Source organism: Scleropages formosus, chromosome 16 (assembly GCF_900964775.1).
Source record: "Scleropages formosus chromosome 16, fSclFor1.1, whole genome shotgun sequence".
Taxonomy (NCBI): domain Eukaryota; kingdom Metazoa; phylum Chordata; class Actinopteri; order Osteoglossiformes; family Osteoglossidae; genus Scleropages; species Scleropages formosus.
In genome coordinates, this window is record NC_041821.1 from 4,505,992 (window position 1) to 4,530,102 (window position 24,111).

The 24,111-nt window shown below is 48.3% G+C and overlaps 1 protein-coding gene across 1 annotated transcript in view; it reads right to left on the reverse strand.

Annotated features, from left to right (window-relative positions):
• The window catches only part of ctnna2 (catenin (cadherin-associated protein), alpha 2), a 289,592-nt gene that overhangs the window by 225,150 nt on the left and 40,331 nt on the right, over window positions 1-24,111 (reverse strand). The window contains exons 3-6 of the mRNA XM_018735926.2: window positions 14,521-14,716; window positions 9,052-9,218; window positions 6,775-6,894; window positions 6,019-6,285 (exon numbers count right to left, since the gene is read on the reverse strand). Of these exons, the coding sequence (XP_018591442.1) occupies window positions 6,019-6,285; window positions 6,775-6,894; window positions 9,052-9,218; window positions 14,521-14,716 (750 nt within the window). The remainder of the gene's footprint in view (window positions 1-6,018; window positions 6,286-6,774; window positions 6,895-9,051; window positions 9,219-14,520; window positions 14,717-24,111) is intronic.

Sequence of the window (24,111 nt, forward strand, 5' to 3'; positions counted from 1 at the left end):
CAGCACTGCGGGAAGGGGCCCCACGCCAACCGTCCGTGGCATCGCATTAATGCAGTTCGAGCTCCTGTCAAAGGCAGATAAAAAGGATGAAGGGATGAAATGCAACTGAAAGGAAACCCTACTGGCTTCAGGGGGGGATAGGGGCCCCCAAGTGCGAGTCCCCTGAGGGCCACGCGGGGCCCGTGTCAAACAGGCAGCGTGGTAAGGTTCTGTTGGATCAGAGCTCCACCAACTGACTGCAGGACCCAATGACGAGGGTGGATCTTCATCCTTGCAGTGCTGCCCCCTCTAAAGGGCACCAGGAAGCGGACCTGTGATTCCTTCTCCTCCCCTCACCAGGACACACAACTCCGACATGTTTTATTTATTCATTCATCGTTCCTGCATTTAATATCCACGAGTGACATTTAATGATGTTGGCGAGCTGGAAACCCTCTTACGTAGAACTGACCTGCCTGGCCCTTAACCATCGCTCTCTTCATATATTAGAGGAGGAGGTGGGAAGGCAGAAAAATGTTTGTTTCATGAGAAGGAGGTGAGGTAATTAAAGACAAGACACAGCACGAGCGTTGCTGGCAATCCAGCGCTTCCTTGAGGCTCCATGATAGTTCCCCCTACAAGAAAACCCCAGATCACGGAGGTGCGGAGAGCTTAAACCTGTGCGCAGGTGAGGCCATCTACCTCTCCAGCACCTGTTCCCTGCTCACAGGATGACAGATAACACGAAGAAAAAAAAAAAAATCCTAATTAATTGGACATACGCGTCACTATTTTTACATTTATTCATTAACTTAAGAAGCTGTAAAAAATAATACACTGATCTCAGTGGCAAAGGGCTCAGAAACATCCCCTCTGGCCCCTTGCATGGAGCACATGGCAGATGTAGACAGAGCAGGATGACAAGACATTCATTCATCCTGTCTAGAATATCAGGAGCGTTACTAATAACAAACTTAGTATTTCCGCTGAAACACCAAGAGCTGAAGGTTATAGTGCAAGTACTAATATGCCCATAATAAAAACTGAAAAAAGTGAAATGCCGCCACAATACAATTACATAAAATAATTAAAGGAATTAAAATAAGAATTAAGACTTGTAATTCCCACATTATCATTACTATTATTATTACTTAATGTGTGTTGGAAATGAGGAGGACAACCTGCAATGAAACACTTAACGAGGGATTAATTATTTAAGGAGACCCGCTCAGAGTACAGATTAATCCCATGACACTCTACACTGTTCCACCTTAAATAAACTCAATTACAGCACCGAGGAAGGGCTCACTGCCGCCCCCCTGTGGACCAACACGATGCCAAGGGTGAGACAACATGTGGCAGTAGAGGAAAATCTCCAACTGTGCTGTATGCTTACGCAACGCAGTCGGCGGTGTAACTCAGCAAGGCCTCGACACGGGTTCCGTTTCCATCGACAGCCAAACAGCTGCAATGATGCATTTTTAAGTGGCTCATCTGTCACCATCTCAGCTCCTTTGATATGCAGTTTACGATCCAGCCAGCGGGGTTCCCGATCACCTATCGGTCCCTCGCCCCCGCGTTGCTGGGCATGCATGGAAGAGAAATCATTTACATCTTTCCGAGCGCACGGCGCTGTTCGGCACACGTCACCGCTTGCATATTCATAAGGACTTTGCGTTCGTTCTGCTGGATCCAACAAGTGTCTGGGGTCACCGCAGGACAACTGTCAGCATGAAACAAGTAAACAAGCAGCCTGGGACTCAACTTTCTCCGCGCATTTTCCCCCCACATATGTTCACTTTACGCGGTCCCACATGAAGCCACGTCGGGCGTTTTGCAGGCCGACTGCAATGGCGGCTCAGCGCCACCATGTGGCAACACTGCAGCGGAGCCTCAGTGGAAACGAGGCACGTCTTTTTGCTGTCTGAGTGATGGAGTCTGTTGCGGAGTGGAAATCCACTCGGAGAATCAATGCTAAGGAAGCAGACTGATTGAAGAGAGGCCCAGCGGGAGGGTCCACGTGGCCCCCCGTCAACGAGGCACTAATGGGGTGCAGATTTGGGGTCCTGGGCTGCACAGGTGGGAGTAGGTTATTCATTTCAACTGCCTGTCAACCATCGTTAATGAGTGTCTGATTGCTGAAGTGACAGTGTAACAGCATTTTAACATGATGTAGCGATGATGACAATAAAGTAACAACGTAACAGTGTATATTCATTATTTTTTAATAATGTGTTTAATAATGGAAAAGCCATTATGCAGCTATTCATGTGATGTACACTGGTTCATATGGTGGAATGCGACATATTGGCTGTGCTCTAGAATCACGTGTCTGCATCTAAATCTCTGTTGGTTTAAAATGCACTCATTGTATTTTTCTCTGAAATGTAAGTCGCTTTGAAGAAAACTGTCTGGTAAATAAATACATGTAAATGTATGTAAATGTAACAAAGATGCAAGAATGATGCAACGATTTAGCAAACATGTAACAATGATGCAACAAGGCGGTAAAGATGTAACAACGTAACAATGCCGTGATGATGTAACAATGGTGCAACAAGGCGGCAATGATGCAAGAACAATGTAACAATGCCGTGATGACGCGACAATGATGCAACAATGCCGTGATGATGTAACAATGTAGCAATGATATACCAGTGTAACTGTAAAGGAGACTGCAGAGCTACAGTGACAAGTTTTATCTCTCCTACAATAAAAACATTTGTCTTTAATTTTTCATTTATTTGATTTATTTATTCTACAAAGTGATTTACTATGTGAGGTTTGAATATTAAAATACTTGCATCAATTTCTTCATTTATACAGCAGAGTAATTTTTGCCATATCAGTCTGAGTACATTCCTTGATCAAAGGTAATACAGCTGCAGTGGAGTGTCGAACGTGCCTTCTGCCTTCACTGCTGAACACACACACACGCACACACGCACACACACACACGTACAACAGAGGTGTGTTTCATACATTCCGAAACCCGAATCATAAAAGCCCCTGAAGTTACATCAAAATCTAGTCACCGAAGTCATTTAGTTCACTCACTGGTGACCAGATGGTTGTAAGGTCATGCCCCGAACCTTGTCCTGCCATTCCAGCAGATGCTGTAAAAGCTATTGATTAGGTTATGAGAGTTGAGGAAGATGGATACTTTGAAACAAAAAGGGGACATTTTTCTCTTTATGTGACAGTACAAGCACTCAGGTCCACATCTGAACAACAACAGGTCCATGAACTGTGTCACAGATTAATACTCCGTGCCACAACATCCAGCTGCTTCTCCAAAACGGACTTTACTTTTACTCATTTAGTAGATGCTTTTCTGGGAGGAAACGAGAGCGTCTGGAGGTAGCCCGCTCGAACATGAGGACAGCATGCAAACTCCAGGAACACTCAGCTGAATCCAAACCCACATGCAAAACAGCAGCCCAGAAGTTTTGAGACACCAGTGTCATCTACTGTGCCATACATTGTAAAACACAGTAAAACACACAACAAAGATGCGCTCCGTTTGAGTAAAAAACCTGAACAACAAGTGTAAAGAGGATGTATCCAGGTCCAGATCTGCGCTCTAATCGTCTGTCAATGTGTCCATCTGTCCATCCGCTCAGCTGCCCACCCGCCAGGCCCACAGAAGATAAAATGTTCGGAAACCACAGGCCATCGCGCTCTGCACCGTTTCATCGCTGACCTGTTTTATTTTTCCGTGTCCTTTATAACTGACGGTTATTATTGACTGCCGTCATGTGCCGAAGGAAGCGGATCAAGGCTCTTTCTCACGGAGCCTCCGCTGCCTCTTCCAGCGGTCGACCGCTCACGGTCGCTGGAGCTCGACCACGCCGGCACCCCGCAGAAACAGCACTGTTCTCGCCTAAGGCCAGGCGGCAGGGTGGCCCACTTAACGGTCTCTTATGTAGGGAATAAATGTTTGTAACGTGACCGTTCATATATTTGCTCATATCAAACACACACACACACACACACACACACACACACACTTTCCATTTCAGTATAATGCGGAGATTATCACTCCCCCCCTGCAGATCAAATGAACTTCCCCTTCCAACACAGGGCAACGATCTCGTGCAGAGCGGAACCTGGTGTGTCTTCACTTCCCCACGTTGCACACACACTGGGGGAGGGGGGCACTGGAGAAGGTGTGTGCGACTGGCTGATGAGGAGGGAGTTATATAGCGAGGACACGTTTGGGCCGAGTTCTGACACGATGTCTCGAGATTGGGCTGCTCTGCTTCCATGCGCAACGTCATAAAAAACATACAGTACAATATGGAAATAATTATAACTAAGGAAAGAAGTATAATAATTACAACGGTCATGACCAAAGCCAAAAATTAGTGGTTGATAATGAGAAAGGATGTGCAAACTATAGCAAGTTTAAAATCCATTATATAATTATATAAAAGAATATTTTTTTAATTAAAAATACTGCTGCTGTTTTTTTTTAAAGCACAACAGGTTAGCACATTTTTTGCATTATTTTTACAATTAATCATTATTTAGCCACACCTTTGTCCAAGGGGATTTAGAGCATAAATCAACTTTAGAGCGATTTACATTTATTTACTTTGCCCGACACAGCTTACAATATTAGGTTTGTCCTCAATGTCGTTCACAATTATTTACCCATTTCTACAGTATTGTCATTTTTACACAATCAATACAGGGTAAGCAAGCACCTTCAGAGATACTGTACCAGAAGGGGGATTTGAACCAGGAGCCTTGAGCTTTTAAGGTGACATCTGTCACCACCATCTCTAACCAGGGTTGCTGTCAACAGAATTGACAGATTACTGAGGAATAATACAGACTTTTGTTGAATTTATTATTGCTGTATAATAAATGCTATATAAAGACCTGAATCTGACTCGCACAGAGTTGGATCTGGGAAAGCTGTCATGCCACTGATGGCCACTAGGTGGCCTCATCGAGTCGAGCAAAATTGAACCAGGGCGCTGAGTTTGAACTCCTTCAGGCTGCACATCAGCAAGCTCTCGCCCGCTCGCCTGCCGTTTCCTCCTTGGTGCTCATGGGAAATGAAAGGCCGTTCGGTTTGTGGGTCAGTAAAGGAGGGAATACACACAGCGCTGCAGTGTGAGTGTGCGCGACCTGACAGCGCCGTTGATATTAACTGAAAACGAGGCACGGGGGGCATCGCACGGGTCCTTCTTCAGCTCGAATACTTCCGTAACGGCAATAATGAAAAAAGCGAAGGTGGAATAAATGCCAACTGCCACACATCCCACAAATTAGGAAGAAAATTACTCCTGGACTTAATGAGAGGGAGGGGTCTTTTGACTCAGCGGATGCAGGTTTAGATCCCACCTCCTGCTTTTGTACTCTCAATCGAGGCATTTGATGAACTGAAACGGTACAAATTACCACACTGGATAAAGGGATAAATCAGTGTGAGCGGCCTAACATTAAGTCTTTTAGTAGAAAGGCAGTGACATGAATAAATGCCCAAAGACATGCTGTATGGATTTACCCCTAGTGTGTGAGTGACAGAGAGAGTGTGTGTGTGTGTGTGTGTGTGTGTGTTCCACTGATGTATGGATGAGTGACCCAGTGTAAACAGTGTATGCAGCAGTGTAAGTCACCACGGTGAATAAGGTGTGTGGGCTGATAACATTACATAGAGTTCATTGGAAGTCGCTTTGGAGAAAAGTGTCTTATAATTGAAGTAACGTAAAGGTAAATGAAATTGCAATATTGTGATACACCGGACTGGCTGGCGATTCCAACACGAGGCGACCAGTGATGCATGGTCCGGTCACAGGCGGATGATCTGTACTGTCACCCACAATGCAAAAGAGCAGTCGCAAGAAGACGGTGGACAAAAGCAAGCAGCTGCATGGTTTGAGAACTCCAGGCAGCCCAAAGACGGGCCAACGGAAGGACAGCGGCAGTCGACTGCACAGCTGGGGAAAACGGTGGAAGTGCAGTACCGAAGTCTGACAGCAGGGGGCGACAAAGCACGTGGCTGGGAGGGTGAGGAAAAGTACTTACATCAAACTCGTTGAGAGCGGCGGCCAGCTCCCCGATGCCGGCATGGCCCTGCTTCTCGTCGGTAGGAGAGGCGGCCTGGGCGGCACCGGACACCCCGCTCAGGGCCTCCTGCACCTGCTTGAAAACGTAGTCGCGGTTGGCGCGCGTCGCCGCCACGTCCGGGTGACGTAAGAAGGCCTGTGAGGCCGTGTACAGCATGGTGGCGTTCTTCTTGAGCGCGCCCCGCGCCGCCGCCATCTCGTCTCGGCACTGGGGGTCCTTCAGCTCCTGGGGCGGGCGGGAAGGGGGATTTGGGATTACCCAATAAAAAATGGCAGCTTTGCCCCCCATGCGCACACCACCTTCTGCCTCCTGATAAATGGCTCCTTCCGGAAAAACGGCGGACCGCCTCTTACAGCACTCTTATTAAACACATTACGATTCTCACCCCAGCCCTTCGCAGCCTTGATTATTCAGCAGGAGTTCGTTCCCGATGTTCCCTCCGCTCGGTTTAATGGAATTCACACCCCAACATGAAAATTATGTATGCATGTCTTGGACAGAAGTTTTGGGTTTATGGGTTCGCTGCTTTGAAATTCTCCGTGATGGTGGGTTCTGATAAATGCCACTTTAGCGGCCGCCTCCCAGAAGGGTCAAAGAGCTGGGTTTCTTTTTTTTCTTTTTATTTCTTAAGCACCCATGCCCGATTGCCCCGTTGACCCAGGCCGACGCAAGGTGACCCAGGCCCATGTAGCCAGGGAGCGGCCCCCCTCTCACCTGCTGCCTGCGCGCAGCCACATAGTTGAGTTTCACCATCTCCCTGCCAAACTCCTTAAAGCGGTTGGCCAGGTCCTGTTCGTTGGTGGCATTCTTCACCGCCTCCAGGGCCTCTTCCACCTGAACGGACACACACACAGATGAATTACAAAAAGTTTTGATGCATTCCTGCATTTCCCTCCAAAACCACGGTGTCTGACTCGATGCAGACTGCTGAGTGAACCTGAGAGCACAGCCCACCCGATCATCTCGAATGCCCCCACGAGTGTCCATTAGGAGCCGCTTGATCACCTCTTCTGAGGTAATGGCGTGCTGTGCAGAGAACAGTGCTGAGCTGTGCTCTCAGGGGTGCGAACGCAGGATTGCAGGAACGCTTGGTATAAAGTGGCTCGGCTCTGCGGGAAGTCTCACCGCGGATCGCCAACGCGGTCGGCATTTTGTACACGCACCTGCCTGAGCCTGGAAGCCTTTTTACAAATGACTAAAGCTCAGTGTAACTGTATTAAGCCTTTAACTAAGGGCAGGGAAAAAAGCAAAAGTGCTTCTATGAGACACAAGAAATTCCTCTTCTGCACTTGAGGTCACAGTGATGACATGTTAAGCCATTGACTTCTGAGGAGTTCTTTGGAGAACTGCTTGTGTACCAGAATCAAGTGGCACTAACAACAAAGTAAGTCGCAAATTGTGGTGTTGGGGGGGTATAACTCTTCTTCTAAATTGCTGTAAGTTACTCTAAGTCCAATTCTAAGACTGAGGTGTCCCTCAGGGCCCTGTTCTTGGACCAATCCGCATCATCTTGGCTTCATTCAGTCTGTTTCTTCGTGAAGCAAACTTACCAAACTAGCGAGAGAGACGGTTAGGGAAGTGAAACCATCCGAGGGCTCAATCTGAAACCAACTATAAGCAGATTATGGGGAAAAAGATGAGGGGTCCCACTACCATAGTGCCGTGTCCGAATGCCAGCTGGACTATGCAATTCTGGCCCGGGAAGTACTGCTCTGTATTTCCTTGGGTCTGCCAGATGCCAATCAGCATCTCACCCCACCCCATGGCCCGCAGTAGACAACGTACCCCATGGGAGGAGCCCGTATGACCTAATGGAAGGTCTGCCAACTCCCACCCTGCAGCAGATCAGCAGTATTTTCATTGGAGGTCAGAGCGTTGGCCCAAAGTTGGCCCGAATTAGCCAGCTAGCTGGGAAACTGGCCGGCGAACTCATCCGAGTGTTTCAAACGCAAAATATGAATGTGCCCTTGCCAGGAAAAACATTAGGCCACTACAGAGTAGAAACTGGCTCGCGCCCAGATAGGAAACGGCAGTTCTTTTAACGTGGTACCCCTCCTCTATACGTTGAAATTAAAGTGGAGGCGGGAAGATTTTTCTGCCGATAGGCGGCTGTTTCTCGCCACCCTTCACCCGTAAAAAGAGATCGGGAGAGGGTTCAGTCATAAAACACGAGACGGACACAATCAATGAAAGAAGGTTGAATGGATTCCGGAAGCCCCTCCGTCACACGGGGGCATTATTGCCAGGAGAGGCAGCACCATGAATTCCAAAATACTTCGGTGAAGGACAGCTGAGGAGAGGCCTGCGGAGCTTCACGACAGTTAAACAGGAAGGTGCTTTTTTAAATATCTTAAAAAAAAAAAAAAAGATTTCCAAATTCCTAAACTGTCTATGAAAATAAGTTTTTTTTTTTTTTTTTTCTTTTTTCCCTTTTTAAAAATTTTACTTCTTTACAGATTGAAAACATTGGTTTGATAAGTGTCTTCCTGCTTGATTGCAATTCCCATATTTCTGACAGTCTCACTATTTGTCTTCTTCCTCTTATTTAATAACTCAAAGAAATTTATTTTCCCTGTGCTTTTCAACAGATGACAAGTGTTGACCATGTGACAAAGGACGTGGGCAAAGGGTGACATTTACATTGTTTAGCTGCATATAGTTTTTTTTTTTTTTTTTTTTTTTAAATCATATAGATTTTATTTTTTTTTTTTAAAATATATTTCTTCACCCATTTTTTTTTACCAATTTATAGAACTGGGTCATTTTTACAGTATAATTTTTCATTAACTGCCTTGAAGGAAAATACAACAGGATGTGGGAGTGAAACCCGTTTCCTTTGAGTACAAAGTGGCAAGACATGGTGATCAAGGGACTGAAGGTGTGTTAAGCAATTAAATAATGCAATAGTGCAATTAAAGCAATATTGTAGAATAGGGAGAGAGGCAGTGTAAGTCAAGGGGTACCATGTGAGGTGGGGGGGTGAACACGTACTATTTTGAGGTGGGCCAGCAGCCTCATGACGTCGGCCATATCAGCAAGGATGAGCAGACGGGTGACCGCTGAGAGGAGGGCGCGAGCGGCCCGCACCATGGTGCCCCGCTTGACAGAGGAGCAGGGGTCGTCCGCAAACTCCGAGGAGGCCACGCGCATGGTCTCACCTACGGGGGAACAGGGACAGACCGGTGGTCAGGTAAACGGCTTTAAACGCAAACACCTACACATCACCCACGACGACTGGGAAAACCGAGCGGTTCCCCTCCCCCCCTCCTATAAAAGTATTATTTCTGATGTTGCCGTTTCCATCTTCAACGGACCTCAGTACTTTGTGGACCTTCATACAAACATTTTGCTCACCTTTGCAAACTTCAATATGGTATGTAGAATGAAGCTGTGGGAAAATGGGACACAACAAAGTTCATGGCCTTAGAAACTGACTCTGGTTTGGCTAAGGACACAGAGTCAGATGAAGAACACAGCCATGGATGGTACCATAGTTTACACTTACATTTACTCATTTAGCTGATGCTTCTCTCCAAAGCAACTTACAATGTTAAGCTACCCACAATTATTTGACTCATTAATACAGCTGGATAATTTTGCTGAACAATCTCAGTATAAACACTTTGCTCAATGGTACAATAGCTGAAGGTGGGATTCGAACCTATAACCTTTGGGTCCAAAGGCAACAGCTCTAATCATTGAGGTACCAGCTGTCCAGAGTTTAAACACTAACACAAAATAGCTAAACCCAACACAAACAGTCAGTGGTGACCTTGAGGGAACGATGCCCCCCCCCATCGCTACCCTCCCCAACGGTGATGACTCAAAGATGCTTTCTGGACCCAGGGAAGTGCAGGTGTCTCGTCTGGGCCGGGGAACGAGGCCAGATCCACGCCTGTCAGAATCGATGATCGTTCAGCTACGAGTAAAGACGGACCGACAGGTGGAGGAACCTTTGCTTTTCATTTCTTTGTTTCACTTTTCGACTGGACTGTAACCACGACGCACGGGGACGCACACCGAAGTCGGTCTCCAAGCCTTTAAAAAAGTGATCTTTTGCGTTTGTTCTCGATGTCTTGTGCTGTCATTTAGTTACCTTTCAGGGCGGGATCCGAGGTGGCTGTGTCGCTGACGTGGCGGAAAGAGCCGGAAGTGGGCGGCGGACAGGGAGCAAAGCGGGTGCATGCTGGTATGACGTGCCCATATGTTCGGAGTCGGCTTCACATCCCGATTTCCACGCGACCTCTCGCCCCTCCCCCATACACCGACAAGTCGGATGTCTCGCACCCAAAATGCTCTTATGCAACATTCTCGTGCCTGTTTAGTGCCTCCAACGAAGTAGAAATCACGCCGTTCAAAAGTCAGCAAAACAAAGTCAACGACGCTCCTGAAATGTGGCGTTCACTTCCAGCCTCCAACTGACATTTACTTGTTTAGCACATGCTTCTCCCCAAATTCACTGCGTTAAATTTGCACGGCAAGCTACTTAAGTGCAGTGATTTAACCATTTATGCTGAACTGATCATTTTTACTGTATCGCTTCAAATCAAAGACCTTGATCAAGGGTACCAGAGCAGGTGCCAGAACTTGGACCCGAGTGTTTCGACTGCAAGGCAGCGATCCAACGCCGTGCCACCTGCTGCCACCTGCCCGGGAAAAGGGGGCATTGGGTCCGTTATAAGACTTTGAGAATTTGACAAGCGCGATCTCTGCGTCAACATGCAAATTATTGTACGTAAATGACTCGGGTTTAGTTCACATGTACATATTCCCTTAATTCTGAAGTGTTTCAAGCAGAAGGTGGGAATCAGAGGAGGGTGGGAAAAGGAGAGGAAGAAAGAAACAATCGCCAAGCTTGCTTTACCTCCTGGGCTGGGGCTGTCGAGACACAGGCATGATGCCCGAGTGAAATTTAATTATTAATAAGGAGCCTGAGGAAGATAATTAAGACGGCATAAACTGCAATACATGTGTACAGCAAATCTGGGTCAGCACTGCAGCTTGTCTACCGGCAAAGGGCTTCACAAATTCATGAGGAAGCTGTACCACCCGAGAAGCCTAGATGTTACATCGCTGCTAAATGTGTCCTTCTGGCTTAAAGAGCGAAAGGGAACGATACCCTTATCCATCAAATCATACCTGACTCGCGTTATGAAGAAGCGGGTCTGAGCAGGTACAGGTACTACATACGAAGCGGATAAATTGCCTAAAAGGATGCTGACGTTGCAGATCTTGACACCGAGCGAGAGATTCATTAAAGGCCGTCATCAGTTTGTCAGAGACAGCTGATCGGGGCTCCATTCGTCTTTCCGCCGTCCTGGAGGATTTCGACATTTCCATTTCGTAAAGGTCACCGGGTCTCCGGTACCAGCAATGACACTCGGAGCCTGGCCGATCACCTTCTTGCGGAGGTCATCACCCCCCAGTCCTGCGTCGAGGCAGAGGTCCCGTGAGTCGCGAACACCCCCCCCAAGTGGATCGCTGTCAAGAGCGAAGCTACAAACCAGGGCTGATACAAAGGAGCAAAGACTTTTGCCACTTGCCTCCGTAGCCTGTACCGCAGCGTACCGTATTGAAACATGGTACTGCACACTGCGAACGTGGGAATTCACATTCTGAATGTGGAACATCATTCTCGGTGTGTGTGTGGGGGGGAATCGCATCCTGAGCCAAAAACTGCACATCCTCTATGTGGATCGTCGCATTTTAATTGAGCAACACAAAGCATCACATCCTCAGCATGGAACGTCACATCCGGAATGCGGAATGTCACATTCTCGACGTACGTGCTGTTCAGGTCCCCCATAGTGTGCGAGTGACACAGAGAGAGAGTGCGTGTTCCACTGATGTATGGATGAGTGACCCAGTGTAAGTAGTGTATCCAGCAGTGTAAGTCACCGCGGTGAATAAGGTGTGTGGGCTGATAACACTACATAGAGCTCATTGGAAGTCGCTTTGGAGAAAAGCATCTGCTAAATAAATCAGTGTAAATGTACAATATCGCATCCTCAATGTGGACGGTTGCATAGCAGATGCAGAACATCACATCCTCAGCGGGGAAGGTTATATTCTGAATCCGCAACGCCGCATCCTGAATGCAGAACGTTAAAGCCTCGGTGCGCGATATCGCATCCTCAACGCGGAAGGTTACGCCCTGCATGCGGAACGTCGCATCTCGAACACAGGCGGTTACGCACACTAGGTGCGGAAAATCTCATCCCGAATGCACAATGTTACACTCTCGATGCAGAACGCCACATTGTCAGTGAGGAAGGTTACATTCCATATACAATATCACATCCTGAATGTACAATGTTACGAATTCATAGTAAAATATTGCACTCTGAATGTACAATATCACGTCCTGAGTGCCTGACATCAAAATCTCAGTACAGACTTGCACATTCAGTATACAGAACATCACATTCCAAATACGAAACTTAACATTATGGACGGCGGTACTGCGCTCAGACATGACACACACACACACACACACGCAGATGCTGGCTTTCCCATCTCAGCGTTAACACACAACAGCGCTTCTAACACACGAGAGCGTGGACCAATTGCCAGCGGCAGCACGGAAGACACCGCATCCCGTCGCCGTTCAAAGAGGGGAATCATAACCCCCCCCCCCAGCCCACCCCTTTGCGCACCGAGCCCCGCGCTTCCGTCCAATTCTGTGCCAAGTTTCGTTTCCGGGAACGACGGGAAGGTTAACGTCGCGTGACTTAGTGAACGTCGGTAAACATCGAGGATCATTACATTCAGGGATCGCGATAGATTGCTTAGTTAACGGCTATCAACGGGTAAACGGGGCCGTCTTCGCGCGCCTCCCATCGTCAATCAATTTCCAATCCGTCGCTTCACGCAAAGTCCCATCAGTCTTACGAACGGGGCCATAATCCGCCGGGACCAAACGCACCGTGGGTCGCGCGACGTTTACCCACGCGTCCAAAACGCGGTATCCGTTCCACCCCAGCGGAATGAGTAAAAGCCTTCTGCGCACATCAGCGGAAGAGCGCCTAGGGGTAGGCTCCTTAACCGGGAGAAAACGAGCGCCATCGAGCGACCGCAAGCGCGTGCGTCACGGCGTGCCCTGGCACGCCTGCGTGAGTGAAACAGCATGTGGGCTCTGATCACTGTGCATCACAGCTAATTAAAAAAGAGACCCCGCAGCCACGCCATTATCTTCACTGGCACATCGTCAGTCTCGCAAACATCGAGTAATTGCCTGTTGGTGTGCTGTAGAGTAAAACTGCGCGCCGTTTCGCCGGACAGCATGGTAACCCGACCACGATCGACACTTCCAGCGGCAGCGGAAGAAAGGAGATGAACATGAAATTATACAGTGCAACAAAAAGTTTATGATGTCGATATTTTTTGCATTTTCCAATCGGTTTTGTTAAGAATACGTTTTTTGGCATTAGTTCTTACTACGTGTCAGTTTTTAGAAAAATATTCCACATTCTCGAAATGAGCAAATTTTGGCAACGGGTTCCAAGGATCGATAATTCCAACACCACCTAGCATCTGATTTTTCCTAAAATGTTCTGGTTCTTGGGACCCGGTGCCAAAATTCGCCAAAAGTTCAAAAATGTGGAATTCCTTTGTAAAAACTGACATATAGTACAAAGTAACACCAAAAGTATACTTGACCCAACAAAACTGAATGGAGAAAACAAAAAAAAAAAAAAAAAAAAAAAAAAAAAAACCCAACCTTTTGTTACCGAACTCCTTCAACTCCCAGTAATTAGGGCAAACCTGAGCCCAATAACTGAACCACTTCAGTGATTAAGGATGTGTAAAGAAGAATACGGAAGGACCCAAACAACCAATGTCGAATGTCAATAACCGCTTGTCCCGAGCGGGGTCGCGGCAAGCCGGAGCCTGTCCCGGAGACATCGAGCACAAGGCGGAAGGGGTGGGGACACACCCCGGATGGGACGCCAGTCCATTGCAGGGCCACAATTAGTTAGCCAAGCACACAGCTGGACAAAGGTACTGTAGCGATTGCAGGGCAAGCATCTTGCTCAAGGCCGCTACAGCTGGATGCGGGGATCGAACCGGCAACCTTCGGAGCCAAAGTTAGTCGTCCAGAACACACACACACACACACACACACACACACACACACACACACACACACATAGTCTGAAGCCGCTTGTCCCAAGCTGAGTCGCGGCGAACCAGAGCCTAACCCGGCAACACAGGGCGCAAGGCCGGAGGGGGAGGGGACACGCCCAGGACGGGACGCCAGTCCGTCGCAAGGCACCCCAAGCGGGACTCGAACCCCAGACCCACCAGAGTGCAGGACCCGGCCAAACCCGCTGCGCCAACGCACCCCCTAGAACAACACGGAATCCTTTAAATTAATAACCGTGGCGTTGGGCTTCTCGACTCCTCACGTTCGGACTCTGGTGGGATCGAGAGCAATCGAGAGTTTGGCGCGGCGCTCACCTTGCTTGCGCACATCCTCCACGGCAGCGATGAGCTCCTCCTTCAAGTCCTGACTGTCCTTGGCGATCTGCTCGCCTTTCTCCAGGAAGTTGTGCGTGGCCTGCTCCACAGACACGGCCAGGACGTGAGCCTTCTTGGAGCGACCCTTCTTCTTGCCGGAGGGGCCTTTGTTGCTCGTGTTCACCAGCGTGGTCACCTGGGTGGAGAAGGGCGGTCGGGGGTTAGTCGTCGCGACCTCGTGACCTTCAGCCACAACACCGGGATCGAAAGAACGAAATCGGACACCGTTCCGTTAACCTATCGGATTTGAACAACCGACGCCCAGCCAGGTCCGGAGAGCCTCGTCGGCTCGGAACCCACGTTCTCGCGATGGAAACGTCAAGCGACCCAGCCGGGTATCGGCAAAGCGCCCGATCCGAAAGCCCGGCACGCAGAGTTCTGCGAGATGACAATGTTTGCACGAGATCAGCATTTCCCATTTCCCCCTCGTAAGCGAACGTGTCGCGTCATCAATCCCAGATGACGGGCCGCCGAATGACCGTTGTTTCCAAGCGCCTTTGGTTCACGTCGCAGACGCACACGCTCGCCGCAAGCCCGCGGTCTCTCCGCATCATCTACTGGTGTTAACTAAAAGCGCACCGCACATCTACCGGCAAAGCTGCGCCGTAAGCAGCAGCAGCCAGGCCGTGTCCCAGCAGGACTCCAGCTGTGGAACCTTGAGCAAAGGTACAGTACGGAACCTCAGCCGCTTCCGCGAATATGTATTTACGCACGGTGTGCCCACCTTGTGAAGGTAATCGATTCCTGAAAAACCCTTAAAGTGAATTCTCAAAAATTCTTAGCTCTGTTGGGTTTGTGAGCCCAAAATGTACCGTCAGTTATGCTAAAATATTACCGCATCCCATTAAAATGGGCGAAATTACTTTGCTCGTTAAAACAGGTGTACCCTGCTCCTGAAAATGAGGAGGATAACGAAAAGGCAGGTAGCAGGAGCCCATTAACCGTTATTCCTTATGGGAAAATTACAGTCGCTTCCCAGCCCGTTTCGAAAACCACAACTAACTTTGAGAAATGTCTCTAAAAATTATAATACACAAAAAAAAAAAAAAAAAGAATAAATACATACACACAAGCTGAAACCGCTCATCCCAAGTGGGGTTGCGGTGAGCTGGAGCCTAACCTGGCAACACAGGGCATCGATGCCAGAGGGGGAGGGGACCCACCCATGACCCTCCCATGACAGGATGCCAGTTTGCCGCAAGGCACCCCAAGCGGGACTCGAACCCCAGACCCACCGGAGAGCAGGACCCGGTCCAACCCACTGCGCCACTGCACCCCCCAAAAGAGCACATAAAAAAAAAATTAATAATAATACAGCACCGCAGTAAACTATAGGGTATTTACTGAAGTTGCCTCGAAATATTGTTTCAACTTTAACCGTGAAGACGACCACACGGGGGGTCTTGTAGTGCTCGAGCGTGGGGAGCGGAACCCGGATTCAGACTTCGTAAATCTGAAACAGGAGTACTGAACGAAAGGTAACCCGAAGGGTCGTAACTCAGGGAACGACTGCATTTCGTCAAAAAACCGTTAAGGCTCACGAGCGTCTGGTCGGAAATGGCAAAAACAACAGAATCCATCAGCGGACTCCGTAACGAGGTCGGCAGCTGGGCGAAGGCGCTGCCCTCCTGTAGCCATCCAGGGTAAGACAATTAGCGACTCCACGGTGAAAAGGCCTCGACTGGCAAGATCCCCCCCCCCCCCCCCCCCCCCGACGCCAGGCAGCTGCCACCTCTGCCAAACGAACGCTCCTCCGCCATCTCGCTGCTGGCCCTGCAAAATCCCACATTTGCATTTGCAACCGCAAAGACGGCGACAGCTGAGGGTCATCGATGTCAGCGATGGGGCGGAAAGCCCAGAATTACTGCAAAAATTCCCAAATACCCCTTTCTGCTCAACTGTTGGCAGCTGGCTTGGGGTACCAGCTTGCCTCTTCGTGCAATTTCTTTTCACGCCTACATTTCTAAAAACGCACGCCTGAAAAGTATCGGCCAAGCGTTCGCACGCGAAAGCGCACGCCGACGTCGCGACGGCAGAATCTCGAGGAAAACACATTCGGGAAAGAAGCTCAAGCGAGTTCCTAAACCGACTCGTTTTCGTTCTTGCCTCTCGAGGCGTCGCGAGCTGCCCCTTCCCGCGCGGTCCGCCCACGCGGCGTCGTGTGAAATGTCGCACCTTCTTGCGCTTCTTAGGCCCGTCTCCATCTCCATGGAGACCAAGGTGTGGGAGGTCATGCTGAAAGAACCACCTATGCGGCCGACCCTGGAGAGCAGCTCGGTTCGCAAAGCCGTGCTTTGTTTCTCCCGTTTGAACAATTTTGTTTTCGAAAAGAAAAAAAAAAAAAAAGAAAAAATTTAAACGCTCAAAAGAAACATAAATTTAAGTGTCGCCCTTTATTGAAACCCACTGCAGCACCGTGCTCAACAGCCAGGACCTCTGGAGACTCAAGCCTTCAGCGCCTGGACTGCACGTAGCCCCGTAATCACTGCGCCACCTGTTGCCCGTGCTGTGGAAGAACACCGACTCGCTCTCCGGTCGTGCCCCTCCCCGGGCAAAAGAGCTCTGAACGAATTTCCCAGACTGCGGCACATCTAGGATGTCGCTCGTGATTCCCAAATTAAACCCTTGCAAATGAATCTCGATGCACAGCTGGGGCCTTTCTGGGCGGTCGAAACCACGAGGTACCGTTTCACCGCGCCAGAACCGAGCTGTGAGAAAACCCAATCCGCCCTGGTTCGGCGCATCAGGCGAGGGCACATCTGGTGCAGCAGGGGGAAGACGACAAAAAAAAAAAAAAATTTTTACGACAATATCATTCCGGGGAGGGAATTCAGGGCTGCGCCGCGCTCCGCCATAGAACTACTGGGAAAGTGCTGAGAAGCGACTGTTTTTATTGCAACGCACTCGTCGGGACCGCTCGTGAACTCTGATCCCGCGTGGGAATCGACCTTTGGCGCAGCACCACGAAAGCTCATTATTTATTTAGCTGATACTTTTCACCAGGATAATTTACAATGCTAGGTTTTTATAGCAAGGTAATTAGTGATTTGAGCATCACTGGGGTATTTGCTGCTTGTTTTCCCTCTATTAGAGTATCACAGCATCCTTGAGAGCATCTGAGCCACCTGGGAAGGCTGTCGGCAAGCCAGCATACCGACGCTCTCCTGATGGGGCGCCGGTGCCGGCAGCCGATTCCCACTCACCACCCCACCGGATGAGCCACCTGGGCCTGGACCATGAGCGTCACCCGCACAGACTCTAGCTCTCCATCACTATTCGTAGCACTTTGAACCCCAAGAGGTCCATTTTTCTCATCTTCTCCACGGCTGGGATTTTTTTTTTTGTTTTCCTCTCCTCAACTACCATTTGGCTACTTGACCAGATTTGCAATAGATCACTGCTGTTTCTGTCACTTCCCTATTTATCTATTGTTATAAATAGATTAAAACTCTGCTTAGAGCACACTGCAAAAACGTGGTTTTAATTGTACTGAAGTTGATGTATCCATTTACATTGCAATTATTCATTTAGCCGACACTTTTCTCCAAAGCAACTTACAATGTTAAGGTACTTCGAATAATGCAAGGTACTTACTTACCCATTTATAGAGCTGGGTAAATTTTACTGGAGCAATTTAGGGTTAGTACCTTGCTCAAGGGTACTACAGCCAGAGGTGGGGATCAAATCTGTAACCTTTGGGTCCAAAGGCAGCGGCTCTAACCAGTACACCACCAACTGTCCCATTTATGTAGCAGTTTAACTTTTACCGGATCAAATCAGGGTAAGCACCTTGATCAAGGGTACTACAGCAGCAATGGATTTCAAACTCAGGACACTTTCACTGCAAGGCAAAGGCATGTTATTAATTACGTTAATTAGTTCAGTGGGCTCTTTTGCACTAAGCAACCTGCAATTTTACCTGTTCGCCGTGTATTGAAACGGAGCGATTCAGGTTTATTACACTCCTCGGAGGCAGAGCAGTAAACGTCACCCACCCTTTAACCGCTGCACTAAGACGCCTTCAAATTATTTTCTGTGCGAGAGCCTGCCTGCATTTCGAACCCAAGACAAACAGCTATTAGGGACGCTGCCTCCTGGGCTAAAGCGAAGTCCGAAGCCCTGCCAGCCTGTCGACGGCAGCTAATTGGCAAGAACCCAGAGTTTTTTTTTTTTTTTTTTTTGTTTTTGTTTGTTTTTACTGTTGGTTGTTTATTATTTTTGTCTTCTTTCGGTAGTTTTTTTTTTTATGTTTGAGCTTATCCTCGCCTACTCCGACACTGGTTCTTAAGGGACAAACGCTGTACTGCCAAAAGAAGTGCTTTTTTGCCCTTCTGTTTTTTTCTTTTATTCGCAAACAAAGTATATAAATAAACGAAAGAAATTTCTCAATGCAAATCTGAGGTCGACCTCAAAGAACCTCTTTACGCTCCTTTCGCCATTGGCTCCCGACTGGCGATCGCCAGCTCTGCCCACGGCGTCTCTCTCGTCAATTCCGTCCGACTCATTACACCGTTAAACGGGGCCCCGTTTCCATGGGGACTTGCGGCATCACGGTTAGACTCATGTGCATGCTGCCTCAGCAGATCGGCGTGACAGCGTTATGCATATTTCATACGTGCCGCACTGCATCCGTATCGCACACGTACCGTTTCCGCCCCGATCCTGCTGAACACCGCTCTAAAAAGCATGTTGGTAATGGGCGTTTTCTACTTGGTATTACCACGGTAATTCCTTAAACTGACAAAACAAAAGCAGAAGCCGTGCTGCCCAAGATACCTTTGAACAGGTAGTATACTACGAGCTGCTGCCCTGCAAGTGAAGAATCCAGGTTCGAGTCCCACCTCCTGGTGATCAAGGTGTAACTTACCCTGAACTGATGCAGTAAAAATCACCCTGCTGTATAAACAGGTAAATCAGTGAATGGGTCAATTTTTGCAACTCGCTTCGGACAAAAATAGAAGCTAAATGAATAAATGTAAACTGCTGTGCAGAACATTCTAGCAACTTGGGTTATTTGGGCCCATATTGAAGATGGGAAATATCAAGGGTTATAAATATCTCCACAGAAATATCAGGAAGTGGGTTTTATCGATGAAACAAAGTGCAGCAAGCTGATTTACAGAGCTCGAGGAGGGACAGCTTGAATGAGAAGCTGTTTTTACTGCTGCGAGACATTTAGTTTTCATGCCTTTACACTCTGCTCTTCGAGGGGTTTGAGGACCGCAACAGCGTCTTCGCCGTCACCCCTGCTTTCCCTTCTGCTGATTAAGTCCTTGAATGAAATGAAAATATTTCCAGTTGCAAAATGATGTTCAGAAAGTTTTGGATGGTTAACTGTTGAAGATGTGCAGTATTTTCCTGCCTCGGAAAAATACATCGGAAACAGAGAGAACCTCTACCTGGACCTCGTAGGTCACGGGTCCTGATCCTTAACCAGGAAGGACGGCAGTTTGGGTCTACACCAGTGTCACGGCTGGAGCCTCACCTCACCGTGAGGCGGTCCGGAGTGTACGCAGACCCCTCCTGGGACTCGAACCAGCAACATTCTGCATCTGCAGCCTTGCTCATTAACCACAGGCACAAAAACCACAATCAGGCTGTTCTTAACACCTGTGGAGAGATTTTCCTCCGATAACTTTACCATATAAAGTTAATTCACTTTCACTAAATAACTTCCATCACAATAAATACACAGAAATAAAGTATTCCGTTGCAGATTTCACGATAAAATCACCTCTCGGCACATAAAACATTTCATCATAATCCCTGAAACACACACACACACACACACACACACACACACACACACACACACACACACACACACACATTGTCTGAAACTGCTTGTCCCAAGCGGGGTCGCAAGGAGCCGGAGCCGAACCCGACAACACAGGGCGCAAGGCCGGAGGGGGAGGGGACACACCCAGGACGGGGCGCCAGTCCATTGCAAGGCATCTCAAGCAGGACTCAAATCCCAGACCCACCGGAGAGCAGGACCCGGTCAAACCCGCTGCGCCACAGCGCCCCTATTCCTGAAACATCATCGAACGATATTCATCTTACATCTCGAAAAAATTCTAAATTAATTACACTGCAGCGCTCAACCTTTTCTTAAGTGCCTGACAGATTTCGCCACTGGTCATCAGCGGTCCACGACTCCAGGCAAAAAGTGCGGTTTGCCTTTAGCTGACACTTCTCTCCAAGGAGTCTTACGGTGTTAAGCTACCTAGAACTACTTACCTGTTCATAAAGCTGGAAAATTTTACGGGAGCAAATTTAGGGTAATTACCATGCTCGAGGACACAACAAGTGAAGGCAAGTTTCGAACCCGTGACCTTTGAGCCCTAAGGCAGCAGCTCTCACCGGTCCACTACCAGGTGCCCCTGGTTTAAATGCCACTGAACCTGCCTTCCAGCGAACGCTCCAAGGGCAGCAGCAAGACACCATCCACATGTACGCCTAGCGGGCCTCTTTGCATATCTCTAAGAACAATGCCCCTGATTGGCTGAGGAAGCCGTATGTCACGCATGTGGAAACAGTCATTAGCTGCTGATTACGCAACCTCGAAGGGCTGGTCAACAGGGCTCAGGGAGCGCAGCATCCGCCTCCGCTGGTCCACCGGCGGCCGGAGACGAATGCATTAACCGCTTGAATAATGCATGGGGCCTCTTTGCGCGGTTTTAGCTTTGATTGCTGTTTGGCAGGAATGTTACACCATCGGCACAAACGAGAGCGAGGGTGGCGGGGAGGGGTACGAGCCCATCAGATGGTTTCTTCATACGTTCAACCTGTTCTGCACTAGTTTAACTGTTCGGAGACGCACGCCTGCGCACGGGGCATCGATGCGGGCTGGTGGGGAACTCGTCCTGCTCCGGGTTTCCTCCAGTCCGCCTGGAAGCGGAAAGGCTACCTCGCCCAGCCCTTCCCCTGAAACAGTGTGGAGTCGGGTCACTCTTCTGATGACCAGAGAATGGTGGTTCTCCTTGCTCAAGGTGGGATCAATGTCCTTTTCTGTTTTCTTTTACCGTGGCACAAAAACTCCCCAAGACGCTCAGCAGAAGAGCGTCCAACCCTGGAGCGAAACAGAGTCAGAGCTTTCTGCTTCAGGCCTTCGAACCCAGAGCCCTTCAACTGCCCAGGAACAAGGACGAAATGAAATTAAAGTCCCCAGCGACATGAGCAACGGGAAATTACGCTATACCATGGTACAATTATACAGCGGCTCAAGCCTATCAGCGTCAACCAGTCTCGTTGGTATGACTCACCGCTCCGGAGGGAGCCGAAAAACCCCACCCCCCTCCTTAGCAGATTACATACATTTCGTCTGCCGGAACACCCCCGACGTGCATCGAACACGTAGCCGAAATCTCTCGCAATCGCTTCAGCAACTTTTATATCAGACTTCAAAATTTCTCTTTCGCTCTCACATTCTACTTTCTGTGGTGCAGAAGTTTGTATGAATATTAATATTCCTGCTGAGAGCTAGGGACAAATGGCATCGCCAGGCGGGGCTTGAAGCCAGGGAGCACGTGTGTTGATTTTGACAACAAAAGTGATCACTCCGATCAGGTCTGGACCCCAGTCCACAATGCAGGACGCGGCTGTTCCTCTCGTTAGGCGCCGATACCCAAACCTGCACTTTCCCTCGTCTCCAGAACAACGTCCGTCCACCACAAAGATATGAACTCAAAATCGTTGCGGGGACGCAAACCGTACCGTGAAGATTAACGATCGCAGGGGCAGCAGGTGGCGCAGTGGTTACACCTGCCACCTTGCACTCAAAAGACCCAGGTTCAAATCCCACCACCTCCTGTGGGACCCCTGAGCAAGGTACCTACTCTGAAAGCACACAGTAAAAAGAGCTATTGCCCCACAACAGAAATGCTGAGCGATATCTGTTGTGAACAATTCACTGCAAAAATTATAGTTCTATCTCCAGTCTCCATTTATTTCAGTACAGTGATGTGATGCATGTGCTTTTCCACTACCAGTTCATGTATTGTATTGAATGAGCTATTATGTATTGAATCCCACGTAAATGTTACGTGAATATGCACACATGTTGACTTATTATAAAATATATATGACGACTATATTGTGCGAGGAAAATGCTGCATGTGCAACACAGCAAGCACCGCACCCTCAGGTTTTATCCCACGTCCTCACTTTGCATTGAGCTGTGAAGCTCTCGCAGAACCATCTTACCCACGTTGGCCAGGATTTCGGCTGCTGTCCGAGTTCACACCGTTACAGTTTTCCCTCGATCGATTTGACACATTACTCCAAACTCCGGTCACTGCTCTCAAAACAATTAACACAGCCATCTGAACACTTCATTCATTGTCTAAAACAGATTGTAAGTTCTTGTCTATCTCATACTACTTCCAGATGACATGCATACTTTTCCCCAATACACCGTGCACAAAATTCTGCAATGTTTGCACAACAGTTCGTACAGCCAACCAGAACTGTAATATATCAGGAAAAAAGCAATTGCATGTCTTTCGTTGGTTTAACACAAATCACAAACATTTATGTACCGTTTTGCTAAACGCAACAAGCAAAACTCTCATTTGTTCAATGCTGTTACACGTGGTATGTTCTCAATGAGCCCCAAATTGAGATCTGCTGATTTAGTAATACACACAACACAGGAAAAGCAAATTTCCTAATTGATTACACAGTTATCACAATTCCTACAACTAGAAAAGTGGAAAAGAAAAAAAGACAAAGAATAAGAACGAGAAGGGGAAAAGGAAGACATGTAAGAGTGATAGGTGGTGGAGAGGGTAGAGGAAGATGAGTGGAAGAGGTAGAGGGGTTGAGGGGAGAGGAGGCGAGGATGTAGGAAGAGGTAGAGGGGTTGAGGGGAGAGGAGGCGAGGATGTAGGAAGAGGAGAAGGGAGAGGAGTAGAGGGAGAAGAGATGGGTAGAGTGGAAAGAGCAAGAGAAGAAAATGTAACAAGACATGAGCGAAGAAGAAGGGGACAGTAGGGTGGAAGAGGAGGGAGGAGAGGCTGAAGGATTGGGTACAGATGGGTTTCAAATGAAATGAGGGCCACCCTAATTGACCATGTCATAAATCACGGTCTTTACTTCAGAGAAGCTGGGTAGAGAGTTCAGCCCAACATAAACAGATCCACAGTGACTTCAATTATCCGCACATTTCAGAGCGAAAACCGGTAAGTAACCATACCGTTGTACTGCTATGGTTACACTCTAGTACTCTACTATAAATGTTCATACTCATCCAAACATTTGTCAGAATGGAAGTTTGACAACATTCAGATGGACGAACAGGACTCTTTTCAATTGAACAAGAGCATGCCATTGTTGACATGGTGGTCCAGAACACCACCACCCGCCTCAAAGCAGAGAATAATACAGGACAACCAAGTATTCCAGAATATTCAATGCAGTCTTGCCACAGTTGATCATGTTGTAAGGAGAAATGCCATCCGGATGAAGCAGGTATACAAAGTGCCTTTTGAGAGGAACTCTATCAGAGTGAAGGAGTTGCGACTCCAATTT